Source organism: Haliotis asinina, chromosome 1 (assembly GCF_037392515.1).
Source record: "Haliotis asinina isolate JCU_RB_2024 chromosome 1, JCU_Hal_asi_v2, whole genome shotgun sequence".
Classification (NCBI taxonomy): Eukaryota; Metazoa; Mollusca; class Gastropoda; order Lepetellida; family Haliotidae; genus Haliotis; species Haliotis asinina.
In genome coordinates this window covers 35352225-35368062 of record NC_090280.1, presented here as the reverse complement: position 1 = coordinate 35368062, position 15838 = coordinate 35352225, and the positions used below count along the sequence as shown (strand labels likewise).

The following is a 15838-nucleotide window of genomic DNA, read 5'->3' as shown; positions in this document are numbered from 1 at the left end:
CAAGCGCACTACAGTTCTGAGCATGTTTACTTCCTGTTTTCGGCGCGCTGACAATGAATCTTGATCTGTTAGGTACGTTTTGTGTGTAGTATCTTTTTTCATTTCTCTTGCGCGTTTTTATTTATTCCAGTATTCTCACACGATCTTTTGTCATATTTTGCAGAGACATTTGGCCAGAATTATCCGGAGGTGAGTAAATTAGGTACCATATTTACGGTCAACCGGCATGCAGGATAGATTCAAAGAGGGGCTTCTCACTCTTTGCCTAAATTTAAGAATATTTTTTTCAGCTCGATCTTCGGTGTAAACAATCCCTTTTCACATTGTTCATGCGACACGTAACAGGATTTCTATTCTAGTGAGCTGTCAAACCGTGATCATGAGTATTTGTGATTTTGACACAAATTCGTTAAACACCTGTAGAGGTTGGTATGACTATGATCTTATTTGATGAACTTGGATTTGTAGCTAGGAAAATGTGTATATGTATAATATTTTGGAAAATGTGTTTATCGCAAAAGTTTTTAATTTTGATAGAATTCCTTCCTTTAAAGTTATTTGAAAGACCAATTTAATTTTCTCATGCTTACTCAATTAGTCTTTTTATGTATTTGCAGCAAATTATGGATCAGATCTTTTGAAAGTTATGATATAATCCTTCAAATGAAAATTTGACAGTGATTTGATTGAAATCCATCAGTATGCTTTGACATATCTTGGCGTAAATCCCCAGACATGTTTTTGTGCACCTGTCACCTCTGGATTTACGCAGTTGCTACACATCAAGTTGTGATGTAAGATTTTGTGTTTGTTAACAAGAAGTCGGCTTCTCTTTCCTGCTGTCATGATTCAGAAATCACAAACTTCAATGTTGTTACCCCAGAAATTGGGGTTTTGTGTGTGAAGAATAATCATTGAAGACATTTCAGACACAATTGTAATAACTTTACAACAAATCTTAATGAAAAATTACTAAGTAAAAGCAATTATTGTGAATTTTTATGGTAAAATCAAATGGTTCTAGTTACTGAATTATGAACATGTGCTTGTGTTTATTCAGAAAATGTCTCCAGAGGGATGTAGGATATTAATTATTTAAATTTTCATTCAACATTACTAGAATGTTTACTTGTTTAAATGTGTCTTTTTGATGAACATATTAAAAAAAGACAAAAGTAGTCAAATTCTTAACATTCCCTGACAAAAACTTTCTCATCTGCATTGTGAGACATGAACTTCAATATTACATTGCTGTTTGCTGTTGGTGTAAACTATTCACCATACTGTTTATCTGGATTTTAACTATCACAAATATTGATCTCGTTGCACGCAGTTGACCTTGATACTGTTGTGTGGAGGATGACTTCATCCGGCTGCAATAGCGATGTGTAGATGCTGAAACTTATGTTTTTATAAACATTTTGTATTGATGAAGGTTTCCTTAATTGTTGATTTTCATGTGCCTTGTTAATTCTGCAGACCATGCTGAATGTGTTGCGTGCATGAATATTGATTATGCGAGGTTATATTAAGGGGTCTGATTACTCACGGGTCCATACAGGACATTAGTACTTATTTCTGCATCCATTTTGTAAGTTTAGGTAAATTGGACATGTCTTAGCAATACGCCTGAATTTTCTCATGCTGCACCCAATAGGATTTGTCCAATTCCATTTTTTTCAGGACTTTGATGGTGCCCTGGACTGTGTGAGCATTGCTGTGACATGTTCCTTCAACAGACAAGGGACACTGTTGGCAGTGGGATGTAATGATGGCAGGATCGTTATTTGGGATTTCCTGACTCGAGGCATTGCCAAGGTCATCAATGCTCATGTCCATCCAGTCTGCTCCATCAGGTAAGTTTTCCTACAGCTTCTTTTCATAATGGAATATGTTTGTAGTGACAAGACAGTGGAATAATCACCAATATTTGTCCCAGTTTGCCAGCTTAGCTGAGAAGGTAGACATCTGTTCTGGCAGTTTGGGGAAATATGACAGCTGTTAAAACATCTTTTGAAATCAGTGTAATGAATCATATCACAATCAACATTTTGACAACCCACACCAGCCGTTCTAACATGCAACAGTGCTGGTTGTAACGAGTGAAATCGCACCCTGCATATGTATTGTGATACAGGAGTTGTAAGTCAGTGTGTTGCCACATTGTACTGCCACCTTCTTGGATCACTACTAGTTGTTTGAGTAAACAGGTTTGATCACAGGTTTTGACATCTTGTGCTGCCATTGCTTCTTTGATGAACTAAATTTTTATGAACTGTATTCCTTCCTGAATTGAGTTTGCTCTCATATACGTTCAATTTGACAGTGTTCTGGACATTGTCATGACAAACGAGCACTGTTGGCACGGTGTGAGTGAGTAAATTTAGTTTCATGCTGTTTCTAGCAATATTCCAGCAATATCACAGCAGGGAACACCAGTAATGGATTTGCACATAGTGCCCATGTGGGGAATCAAACCTGGGTCTTCAACTGGGTCTTCAGTGTGACAAGCAAATGCTTTTAACCAGCATACTGCCCCACCACCCCTTGCTGGCATGGTCAAAACGTGTGAAATATTTCATTTTGTTAAGATGTTTGTGGAAATCAGTTGCCTCATAGATGCAGTCCTGCTAAATATACTTACAACGACAAGAAACAAAGTAAATATTACACAGTAGTGTTTTGTATCTCAATTTTCAGTTTGATTTTAACGGGCATTACTCCATATTCATGGTGAAGTATGCATCATTCTGTTCCAGCTACAACAGAAATGGTCGAAAGTTGTTGAGTGCTGCCACAGACAACACAGTCAGTGTGTGGAATGTGCTCACGGGGGAGTGTGACAGGGTCTTCCGGTTCCCATCTCCTGTCCTTAAAGTTCAGTTTCACCCCAGAAACAGGTGTGTGTTTCCTGACCCGTTTGACTCATGACAGGTTGTCTAACAAGTGTCCAGTCAAAATTACACGTTTGGTTCTTGTCATACTGAGATAGCATTGTTGGTTAACTCTTTTTTCATGAGTTATTTTTATACTTTTGTTTGCTGTTTAATGCTGCACTCCGCAATATTCCAGCAATATGATAGTGGTCTAACGACAACAAATGTCAAGCAGTTTTTGTAGCTAAAATCCAGGTTTTTTATAGCATCGAAATATAATTTTAATGGTATTTAGAAATGATTCATGTCATCAGGTTGATAAAAGAGTCAAAATACGCCTTCGGGGATAAACCTAGGTTTCTGCAGCATTAGAATGTCAATTGCTGCTGACAGAAATTTGGGTTGATTCCTGTGGACACAAAATATTTGAAAAAGCTGCATCTAAAAATAGTGCGGCCTAAGTAAATATAATGCAACAAATATTGTTATGGTTTGTCACAATTGTGCAAAAGACTATTAAGTGAACCAGTTTTAATCAACATGGCTGTTGTAATAAGCTCAGCCAGTGAAAGTATGTTTTTCTAAAAATCTTTCATTTGGTAATTTTCAGTTCCAGTTTCTGTTCATGATCATGAATTGATCATGTCTCGGAAAAAAATATAAAGTTATTAAACAGTTTATGAACACACATGTTAAGTAAATACAATTAGCTGAAAAGTTTAGTTTGTTCAAACACCCAAATCCTAAAGGGGCCCACATATGATTAACCTGGTGGAGCTCTTGGACTCTCGTATCAAGACAAAACAATAAATTTAACCAAAACAATTTCCTAGGTTTATCCCAGTGTTCCGAGGTATTATGTTCCTCATAATAAAGAAGTTGACACCCAATATGATCCATTAATTCTCACCTTTTGGGTGAAGGAGTAGAAATATACCCCAAAGCGTTAAATTCCTTGTTTTTAAGAAGTTGACATCTCCAAATTCTTACTCTTTAGTCTTTATTTCCTGTGTTGTGTGTTACAGTGATCAGTTCCTGGTCTGTCCACTCAAGCATGCAGCTGTGTTGATGACCGTTGAGGGCTCACATGAACTCATCCCCCTGGATGAAGACGTAAGTTGACATACTTGCCGCTATCAATACACATCCGGAGCTACTAGTTACTCTCTTCCTCCTTTACATGTGAATGCATATGTTCACTTAATGATGCTGGAGGTATTTTGTGACATTCTGAAAGAAATGCTGGGCTAGTTACAAAGGAATGCTGTGATTTCATGAACACTTATGAATAACAATATTTCCTTTGCAGCTGTATGAACAGTCTAGTGTTCTGCTGCTCTTAATTTTTTTCATGTATTTTGCTACTCTTTAGCATCCAGGTTAGAATTGGTGACTAACAGGGTCGGGTGGTCAGGCTTGCTGACTTGGTTGACAGATTTCATTATAACCCAAATTGCGTATTTCAATGCTCATGCTGTTGATCACTGGATTATCTGGTCCATACTTTCTCACTCACAGATCATCGCCATATAGCTTGAATATTGCTGAGTATGGTGTTGCACAACACATCAAACCAGATCTCTGTTGAGCAATGACAGTTTCTGTGAAGTGGAGTTCAGTAGACAACAGAGAAGCATGTTTCAGGTTGACTAAAGTAGTCACATATCACTTGTTTACCAAATTGTGAAAACCTGTGAAGTACTGTTGGTGCAGACATTGTTTGAGTTTCATATTGAATTCCAGGGTTTGTTTGTTAGTTGTTTTTAATGCCACACTCAAGCTTAACAACAGCAGTCTGTAAATAATAAAGTCTTGGCCAGAGAATCTAGTGATAAATGTGATGAGTAGGATTTATGGAGTTTGGACATGATGACATGTGTCAACCAAGTCATTGAGCCTTACCCTCTGAGCTTTTTAGTCGCCGCTTTAGACATCTTTGGTAGCTGGGGACAAAGCCATATTTTAACATGTTCCAGGGCTGGAAAAAAACTCAAAAGATGTATGAGCATGTTTACAAGTTATGTTCCCGTGTACCCTTGTACCGTTTAGACAATTTCGAAACTGGCCCAGCTTAAGCTCTAACCCTTTGTATTAAAATTGTAATATCATCTGATTGCTCTGTTTGAGGCAATTCTATGTTTTTTTGTTATATATACAATGCAGAGTTGTGTCCCTTAGGTGACAGGCGTTATGATTTGCCATGATTGTGTTTTCTTAATTGGCTTGATGTTCCTTCCGTGTTGGGTTCAGAAACTACAATGATGAATGTGCACCTGGAATATTGTTTAAACTTGCATGAAATCAACCTCACTCACTTACTGATCTGTTATTTTCAGTCTGACTTGAACATCGTTGCATCGTTTGACAGAAGAGGCAAATTCATCTACACTGGCAATGCCAAGGGGAGGGTGAGTGTCTCCATTGTTCAGAGAATATGCTCATGATATCAGGGATGGCAGTCTTATGTGAATGTTAGGAAATCTGTGGATTTAAATGCAAATCAATCCACCCTGTTGACCCCCAGACCTCTAGCTGATTTCCACTCTCACCGCCATCCCTGTGATGTGTTGATTGATTCGAATTTTTGAAAAGAATCCTTGTCATGAAAATAGTTACCAAGCTTGCTATCTCAGCTGATATCTTACACCAGTAGGTGTGTCAGTAGTAGTTCCTCCAGGTCCCTAGCTTAAGCAGCTCTTGTGGCAGCTTCACAGCTCTTAGAGCCAGAGCAGTTCGTGCCACTCCACAGTTCTGCAACTCTTATAGCTCCTGCAATAAAACTGGTCTAGCAGTTCCACAGTTCTGCAACTCTTAAAGCCGCTGCAGCTGTACATATCTGCCCCTTCAGCAACTCCAGTAGCTGGAACAGTTCCTGCAACTCCATAACTCTGCAGCTCGTATAGCTCCTGATGCGCTACAGCTCTAGGAGTTTTAGTGGCTGCACAGTTCTGAAGTAGCTCCAGAGTTTTGAGGCAGCTCCTCAGCTCATTGGTTATGTCAGTAGCAGATCCTCCAGGTCCTAGGCAACAGTAGCTCACAGCTGGAGTGGTTCTTGTAGCTCAAGCAACTTCAGTGGCTCCTGTAGCTACACACTTGTAACAGCTGCAGTGGACCCACAGTTCTTAAGCAAGGTGATTTGTCTACAGCACCACACTTTGCACTTAGAAGGAGACACTCATATGATGGTACTGGTAGGTGAAGAGATGGAGAACACATGAGCACATGCGGACACCTAGTGGCATAGTAGCACGCAAAATGTTTGGACAAAATACTCTGACTAAGTGTCCCAGTTCACCCATCCACAAATGTGCCCCTTCTGAGGATGAGGCTGTGTGACAACTCACCGTGCTTGACATGCTGTGTGAATTTTGAATACTCCCCATGGAGTTGAGTTGGTTAAATAAAAAAGTGTCAGAAAAAAAGACAAAAAAAAAAAAGCTATCAGTTGATCAAGGGACCACTTCAGCACTTTGAGTATTTCCTAGTTGCATGGATATGTGCCGTAACTAAATATCCTGTGATGATGATCCTATGGTAATGATCTTTATTGTGTCATGTTTCAGATTCTGGTTTTCACAGCTGGTAAGCTTGAGCTGCAGGCTTCATTCCGAGTGACAACAGGGACTCTCAACACCACTGCCATTAAGTCCATCGAGTTTGCCAGGAGAGGAGAGTGAGTTCCGCAACAAATGAATAATGTTTTTACTGCTTTTCACACACCACAGAAATGTGCATCCAGGACACATAAATGTATGGACTGAACAGAGAAAACAAACAACTTCCACTTCAAAACTTATCCTATCTCATGTCTTCTACTCTATATCTCATGATCAACAACTGAGTGTAAATTAACTGTAAATTAACTTACCCCCACTGCTTCGCTTATTGGACGACCTGAGAAACATGCAGCATGCTTTCAGTTGATCGTGTGACTCTTTTGTCGAGTCATTGTCTTCTTGGAGCAGATGTAATCTGTCTAGAAGGATGGGCCAGGCAGGAATTCAACGTGTGAGAGCATTATAAAGACACAATGTAGTCTTTTCATTTTCAGATTTTGAGACTTATCCTATCCTAGCTCCTTACACCGACCATCCTGAAGGCTATGATTCCACATTAACAGGATCTGGACTAACAAGGTTTTGCTGTACACAGGTCTGATTTTATTTTCAGATGCTTCCTGGTGAACTCTGCCGACCGAATTATCCGTGTGTATGAAAGTGGGGAGGTGCTGGCGTGTGGGAAGGATGGCGAGCCGGAGCCCATACAGAAACTTCAGGATCTTGTCAACAAGTCAGTGGTCCTTCCAGTTGTAGAATAGAATGTCAGCAAGTCAGTGGTCCTTCCTGTTGTAGAATAGAATGTCAGCAAGTCAGTGCCAGTTCCAATTGTAGCATTTAATGTCACTAAGTCAGTGGTCTTTCCAGTTGTAGCATAGAATGTCAACAAGTCAGTGGTCCTACCAGATGTAGCATGGAATGTCAACAAGTCAGTGGTCTTTCCAGATGTAGCATAGAATGTCAGCAAGTCAGTGCCAGTTCTAGTTGTAATATGAATGTCAATAGGTCCGTAGTCCTTCCAGGTTTAGCATAGAATGTCATCAAGTCAGTGGTTTTTCCAGATGTAGCATAGAATGTCGACAAGTCAGTGGTCTTTCCAGTTGTAGCATGGAATGTCAGTAGGTCTGTAGTCCTTCCAGTTGTAGCATGGAATGTCAGCAAGTCAGTGCCCCTCCCAGTTGTAGCATGGAATGTTAACAAGTCAGTGCCCCTCCCAGTTGTAGCATGGAATATCAACAAGTCAGTGCCCCTCCCAGTTGTAGCATGGAATATCAACAAGTCAGTGCCCCTCCCAGTTGTAGCATGGAATGTCAACAAGTCAGTGCCCCTCCCAGTTGTAGCATGGAATATCAACAAGTCAGTGCCCCTCCCAGTTGTAGCATGGAATATCAACAAGTCAGTGCCCCTCCCAGTTGTAGCATGGAATATCAGCAAGTCAGTGCCCCTCCCAGTTGTAGCATGGATTGTCAACAAGTCAATGCCCCTCCCAGTTGTAGCATGGAATGTCAATAAGTCAGTGGTCTCTCCAGTTGAAACCATAGAGCCTCTCTGTTACAGAATGTCTTTATCAGTGTTCTTCCCTTTCATTCCTAGAAAATCACCTCCCACTCTCCCTTCCACTCACTCACCGACCCACACATTAACCCACCCACTAACCCATGAAGGTATAGCCCAGTAGTGTTTCACATGTATGCAATATCTGTTCAGTGGTGACCAAGGGATTTGGTGTCTAACAGTAATGACACTTTGTTGCAGGACACTTTGGAAGAAGTGTTGTTTTTCTGGGGATGGGGAGTATATTGTTGCTGGATCGGCCCGACAACACTCCCTTTACATCTGGGAGAAGGGCGTTGGCAACCTCGTCAAGATTCTTCATGGCACCAAGGGTGAACTGCTGCTGGATGTTGTGGTGAGTGTTTGTGATTATCATCACTGTCGTTTACTGTTTACTGAAAGCAATAACTTTTATATGAAAATATTAACAATATTCTCTTGACCTTGTGTTTATAAGTGCTCTTAATGTCTTTTTGGCCTACGGTTTTTATGTTTTATCAAGGATGGCCACAGCATGTACTTGTCATGCCAAATTTCTCAATGTGTGAAGCCTGTTTCAGGTAAATGCCTGTGATATTGAAGGTGGGTTGACCGATTAACAACAGGGGTAGAAAAGGTTTTAAGCAGCCCATGTTTGTTGTCAGAGGTGACTAAAGGGACCGGGTGGTCAGACTCACTGTTTGGTTGACACATTGTATCCCATTTGCGTAGAATGATGCTCATGCTGCTGATCACTGGATTATCTGTTCCAATCATTTACAGACTGCAGCCAAATAGCTTGAATATTGCTGTGTGCTGTGCTAACAAATAAGGGCACAAACAACTGTGATATTGATGATATGATGTTTCATGTGGCACTAAACCTCACCAATATCTGAGTAATTTGGTTGTAGAGTTCCATAATTTACAAAGTATTAATGTACATATTACAGTTTAGAATGGGTGGGGTTATTGTTTTTGTTTAAATTTTGTCTCTGTGATATTAGCATAGGATACACATTTAACCAGGCTGTGTTTTCCTGAGAATTACGAACCTAATTTTGTGTGAAATTAATCCTTGATGAGAAGTGATGTTAGCTGTCTGTCTATGAATCCCAGACATGTGAGGCGGTAGGGTAGCCTAGTGGTTAAAACGTTCGCTCATTACGCTGAAGATCTGGCTTCGATTCCCTACGTGGGCATAATGTGTAAAGCCTATTTCTGGTGTCTCCCAGTCCCACCATGATATTGCTGGAGTATTGCTAAGACTGATGTAAAACTAAACTCACTCACTCATTCCCTCATATGTAAGGGAGGGACCAATGAAGTGTAGGCCCATCTGTCTCTGAAACACCAGAATCACATGTGAGGTGATTGATTCTTAGAAGTGATGTCTATTAGGAAATGTTTTGTTGTAATCAACATCATTGTCAGAACAGTAGGCACCGAGACAACCTGTTAGTCTGACACAAATATTTCAGTTTAGCACAAGGCACTGCAAGTTATGGACTACTTGTGTATGTGGAAGTTATGAACTGTTTTAATTTGGCTACAGTCAGTTCTGTAAGTGAATAATAACTTACTGGAACCTGGGTCGTTGACATGATGTGCCCACGCTTTAACCACTAGGCTGCCCCACCACCCCAGTTCGGGAAAACAAACATTCAGTTGACAGAAAAGATAGCATACACATTAAACTGTTTCATATTTTTATTTTTTTGTAACAGAACAACTGTTCTTGTTTCCCCAGTGGCATCCGGTCAGGCCAATCATCGCCTCCATATCCAGCGGCCTTGTCTCCATCTGGGCTCAGAACCAAGTGGTCAGTGAACAGTACAAGTTATTTAATGGCATTCAGCAGTGACACATATACATTCTTGAATGTCAGCTCCTGAGGAAAAAATGTCTTGGAATTCATTCTTTTTCCTTTAAGTGAGGGACACTGTTTTGGAGCATATAGGTTAGAACTGGTCTCAGCAGCCCAGGCATGTTGTAAGAGGTGGCTAGTGGGATCGGGTGGTCAGGCTTGCTCACTGATTGACACATCATTTGTATCCCAGTTGAGTAGGTTGACGATCATTCTGTTGATCACTGGATTGTCTGGTTTGGTTTAATAATTCAGTGACTGCTGCCATGCCTAGAATATAGTCAATTGTTGTGTTTAACGAAAGATCAAACAAATGACATAAAACCTCTCTGCTGTCAGCCAAAACATCTTCCATCATTATCCACAGTTTGGACCATGGAGTTCAAAATTAACTTTTGTAGATTATAATAAGTACTTGCTACCAGGTTTAAATATAGGTAGCAAAAACCCTTATCTGGTAGCACTAGACCCATTACTGTCTTTGTCCGTATGGAACTGCATTAGGTCTCCTGACGCTCTCTCCACTTCTCCACCAGCTGTTATCTAGTGGTTTATAGGATCAAATTCTCTTAAAGTCTCTGGGTCTGCAAGTTTGATTTTCATCAAATCTTTATGGGTGTCTGTCTGCAGTCTACATCAAGTGGGGATCTATCCTTTGAAAATGACAGCTAATTGATGAGCGTATCCGGTTTCACTAGAAAAATACCAGGTAACAAGTTGTTGCTATAGTGTTTACCTCTCAGGTAGCAAAAAAGCTTTTAAATAGCAAATTTGCTACCTCAAAGTGATAATTTTGAACCCTGGGACCAGCCTAATCTGTGGACTGAAGAGGAAACTACTGGACTTGTGCTGGTCAGACTTAGATATTCTTCACAATATTGTGTTTCCAGTCTCAAAGGTCAGTTTTTTTTATTCATTTTCAGGAAAATTGGAGTGCTTTTGCTCCTGATTTCAAAGAGCTTGACGAGAATGTTGAGTATGAGGAACATGAGTCTGAGTTTGACATTGATGATGAAGACAAGGAGAAAGAAGAGGCAAAAGGTGAGAGAAAGAGAAGGTGTATGTGCAGGCATGCACACGTGTGAGTGGGTGTGCATGTGTGTGTGCCAGCGTGCGAAATAATTGCCAGCCTGGAGGCCCAGCGCCGGTTGTTAGTTACTGTGGCCTTCAGAAAATTATCTGTCTTTTTTGTAACTAGAATCTTTCACATATTGTTTTGCTATGTTAAAGTTTGGGAATCATCCATGAATCTTCTTGTTGTGATTCTTTCTTAACGTTTCTCTTCATGGTATATGTATTTCAGCACTTTGCGCACAGGAATGTCAACACCAGTCTTTAAAAAATAAAAATTTGTTAATTTTGTTTCTGTGTATGATTTTGTAGAAACAGCCTGAAATTATGTATAAAGTGTAGCAATTTTTGTATTGGTTTGACAAAATGGGCCTGCAGATTTCATTCAACAGGACAACTGGCAAATTTAAGTATTGCAAACACTGGTGTGTTCGTACATGTTTGTGCATGCAGGCTAGCATAGGGTGGTGTGCAAGCAGGTTTGTCAATTTCTGTGAGTGGAAAATCAAAATGAGCAAGTCTGACCATCTGATCTCATTTGTTTCCCCCACTGCGTGTTTAGCGAGATGTACATATGTACGAATTTGAATACCTTAAAGGTCACATGCAACCCAAAAGTCAAACATAATTAAAACACAATTATCACTTATTCATGTCATATATTAATATACATTGCTGCTTGTTAAAAAACAAATAAACCAAATTAAAAGCGTACAGTCGCGATTCAAGTGCATTATTTTGTACTTGGGCTTACTTCCCTCGAAATGAAGCCCTCGGGAGACCAAACGCAGACTTAGCGGGTGGATGTGCACTCAAGTGTAACGACAGCTTACGATTGGCTGCTTCATTTGCTGATACGCTGAGGGCTTATTGTGTGTACAGAAAGATGATCTGTTTGATGGGCATTTTAGAAACATGGGGAGTCAAAAGAAAGTAAGATTCTTTATGGATAACAACTTCTTTTATTGTACTTGATGCGTCGTTTCAGTATTGATTCATATACCGTTGTCAAACAAAATCATATAAACTAGAAGACGTTGTTATCCATAAAGAATGTATATGGAGATTTTGGGTTTTGTAAATACATGTTCTCTGAATTTGTGATTGATCCAATCAAAAATCATCTCAGTAGAGATGGTAAACTACTGCGTGGCTGGAAACTGTCATTCGTGCAAGTACAAAGCAGGACTTGAAACTGACAAGAGTTTGCACCATTTTCCGTCAAATCCAGTCATCCGAGAAAAATAGATGTAGTTTCTTTGCAACCCACAGACATAAAAACATGTCATGTGGATAAGCATCACACCTGCCTAATTACATAATGTGGCAGAGACAGGACTCGGATGCACGAGTTATAAATCAGTTTATTTTGTTTATGGCGTATAGCCTGGTAGGTGTTAAGTTCAAATTGCATGTGGCCAATGATTGAAGCTGTGTATTGCATATTGTCATATAGGTGTCAATAAACCAGACTTTGAGTTCTCTCTGTGACAGAGGCTGCTTGCCACAATCAACAAGTTTATTTTTTTGTAACGAGTAGATTATTTACTTGTTTGTGTACAAGATTAGATTACTTCTTACGACCTCATATGCTGGGTATGCAAACAGTTTCAAGGCCCATTAAACTATTCACTGCGTGTGCGTTTTGGGTGCAGTGCAGCACAGCTGCTGAAACCACTTTTTCCCCCAGCTCTGGGAGAAATTTAGTGAATCATTTGAACTCCGATTTTGCGGGCTTTTTTTTCATCACAGTTTTTCAACTTTATAGGTTGAATTGGCATTTTTGATGCTTTGTTTTGGTAAGTGCATACTGAAAGGTATCAGAATCTGCAGAGTTGTGTTTTTCATTGCATGTGACCTTTAAAAATCATTCACTAAATTCTTTTCATATTTGTTACCTTAGTAAAAGACAGGTCTCAGTCCGGTTTGGTGTCCTTTACCTTCGTATCAAGGTCACAAGGGGACTTTAACCTTTTAGTCTTGTCAGCAGAGATATCTCAAGAACCAAGATAATATAACATGTAAAGGTGCATCACCAAATCACAGCGACGTGATCAAAATTTCTGTCCACATTTCTGATGTGTGTGGGAGGCATGTACACAGGGGTTTCGAGGGGATGCACTTGTTGTTTTTTATTAAATGGCCAAAGACCAAGTTGCTGTGCCAGAAATATACAAAACTAGATTGTCAGCGACAGGCTTTACGACCTCCAGGAATCTGATTGGTTAATAATGCAAATATACAACTTCATGTGGGTGACAAAACTGTAGTGTGTTTTGTACACAAAAGTGTTAGCCAGTCAGATTCCCGGACCTAGTTTTGACGACCTAGTTTTGTATGCTTCTGGCACAATAACTCGGTCTTTGGCGATTTAATAAAAAACAACAAATGCATCCCCTCGATAGACCTGTGTACTTGCCTCCCACACACATCGGAAATGTGGACAGAAGTTTTCGATCACGTCGCTGTGATTTGGTGATGCACCTTTACATGTTATATTATATGTAAGGGGGTTGGATAGTCAACCAGGACTTAGTTTATCAATTTTTGGGACCCGTGGTGGGCGCCTGTGTCCATGACTGAGTGAATGTATGTTGAACTGACTAATGTTAAGGTCAATGAGATGCCTGCATGCTTCAGGGCCTGATGCTGAGGACACAGAGGTGGATGTGACGACTGTGGAAGCCATACAAGCATTTGTCAGCAGGTAAGTGATGCAGTATTATAGCACAGTATTGTTTGTTAATATGTTATTAGATTCTGCAATATACCAGCTACATTATGAAAACCAGTGATTGACATCATGAGTATCATCCCACACCACCAAGATAGAATGATGACTTTGGTATATTTACAAATTGTGATTTATACAGGAATGTGTATTTCTGTTTGTATCTTGTTTGTTACGTCCCTCTGTATATTTCTGTTTGCATTATGTTTGTGCAGTGATGAAGATGATGAAGACTACACAGCGCTGCTGTATCTGCCGGTGTCACCGGAGATCGATGAGCCTGAGGAGGGGTGGCAGGCTTTGGCTGAAGCTGTGAGTCCTGTCAAAGACACTTCTACGAAAAATTTGGCTGTCACAACAACAATCTTAACCTTCAGATATGGCCACTCTTAACCTTCAGACACAAATTCCCTGAACTTCCAGACATGGACACCCTTAACCTTCAGACATGAACACTTTAACCTTCATGCACAAATGCCCCTAACCTCCAGACATGGACACCCTTAACCTTCAGGTACAAATGCCCTTAGCCTCCAGACATGAACCCCCTTAACTTTCAGACACAAATGCCCTTTACCTCCAGACATGGACACCCTTATCCGTCAGACATGAACCCCCTTAACTTTCAGACACAAATGCCCTTAACCTCCAGACATGAACCCCCTTAACTTTCAGACACAAATGCCCTTTACCTCCAGACATGGACACCCTTATCCGTCAGACATGGACACCCTTAACCTTCAGGTACAAATGCCCTTAGCCTCCAGACATGAACCCCCTTAACTTTCAGACACAAATGCCCTTTACCTCCAGACATGGACACCCTTATCCGTCAGACATGGACACCATTAACCTTCAGACACAAATGCCCTTAACCTCCAGATATGAACACCCTTAACTTTCAGACACAAGTGCCCTTAACATCCAGACATGGTCACCCTTAACCTTCAGACATGGACACCCTTAACCTTCAGGCACAAATACCATTAACCTCCAGACATGGTCACCCTTAACCTTCAGGCTCAAATACTCTTAACCTCCAGACATGGACACCCTTAACCTTCAGGCACAAATACCATTAACCTCCAGACATGGACACCCTTAATCTTCAGACATGAACACCCTTAACCTTCTGACACCCTGATCCTCAAGAGGCCAATACCCTTAACCTTACAGACTCTCTTAACATTAAGACACAATCTACCTTAAGGTCCAGGGGTCTTATTCTCGAAACATTTGTAGCCCTAAGGATTCGTAACTTTGATTGTAGCCAATGTGTTGAGAATAGGCTGAAGAAGTTCGTTAGGTTACGAATTTTTCGAGAATAGCTGGCCAGGTCTTTTAAAAACTCCAGTACCAAGAATAAACTTCAAGTTATTGGCATTAAGCTCATTTACGGATGTACAGCCTCACTTACAAGGGTTTCTATGACAGAGGAAGTCAAACCAAGAAACAGTCACCCAGGTAAAAATCATCACCTCACTCACTCATACACCTGGCTTTCTCCAACCCCTGCTGCCAGCTTAGCAGTAAATGATCTTCATCACAGCTCCGACACGTAATGGACTTGATCACTTTTGACCAAAACTGTTTGACTCACTACATGAATCTGCATCTTTGAACTTATAAACATTGGGGTATAAATGAATATTCTGTCAGATTACACCACATACAAGTTTGCTCAGGTAGCCTAGTGGTTGATGTTTGCTTGTCGCGCTTAAGATCCAGGTTCGATTCACCACATGGGTACAATGTGTGAAACCCATTTCCTGTGTACCCCGCCATTGCTGGAATATTGCTAAGAGTGGTGTAAAACTCACTCAAATATAAAGTTTTCATTATAACTGGTTAGAACTTTTGCGATTGTTCATGTTAATGAAAATGTTTTTTGTTCATGTTAATGAAAAAGTTTTCAAAAGCTGCTACCAGAAAACAAATACTGTTCACCTTTTTCCAGTGTATATTTTGTAAATCATATTGAGGGATGGCAGATGTATTTATATTTTCCCAGCTAAGTATGAAACCAACTACAAATGAAATATTCCTTTAATACAAAAACCCTCATAACATGGTATACCTTAACCGGCTCAACATGCTAGCAGACAAGCCCTGAACATGCTTATCCTAATGCTTCCTATGTTTCCCCCCACTGTTTGCATGCTATTGGATAACTTATAAGTAATGGTTGTAATATCCAAGGACT

General features: G+C 40.2%; 1 protein-coding gene across 2 annotated transcripts in view; it reads left to right on the top strand.

Moving 5' to 3' along the window:
• The first annotated feature begins 5 nt into the window (after positions 1–5).
• LOC137290884 (retinoblastoma-binding protein 5 homolog) overlaps positions 6–15838 on the top strand; it is a 25307-nt gene continuing 9474 nt past the window's right edge. The window contains exons 1-14 of one of the 2 annotated variants that reach the window (XM_067822057.1): positions 6–72; positions 164–189; positions 1684–1856; positions 2760–2900; positions 3902–3989; positions 5213–5284; positions 6440–6549; positions 7047–7166; positions 8189–8342; positions 9717–9788; positions 10757–10874; positions 13545–13611; positions 13851–13947; positions 15070–15099. In XM_067822057.1, coding sequence (XP_067678158.1) covers positions 54–72; positions 164–189; positions 1684–1856; positions 2760–2900; positions 3902–3989; positions 5213–5284; positions 6440–6549; positions 7047–7166; positions 8189–8342; positions 9717–9788; positions 10757–10874; positions 13545–13611; positions 13851–13947; positions 15070–15099 — 1287 coding nt within the window. In that variant the 5' untranslated portion in view covers positions 6–53. The remainder of the gene's footprint in view (positions 73–163; positions 190–1683; positions 1857–2759; positions 2901–3901; positions 3990–5212; positions 5285–6439; positions 6550–7046; positions 7167–8188; positions 8343–9716; positions 9789–10756; positions 10875–13544; positions 13612–13850; positions 13948–15069; positions 15100–15838) is intronic. The other variant, XM_067822065.1, reaches the window with a different exon arrangement.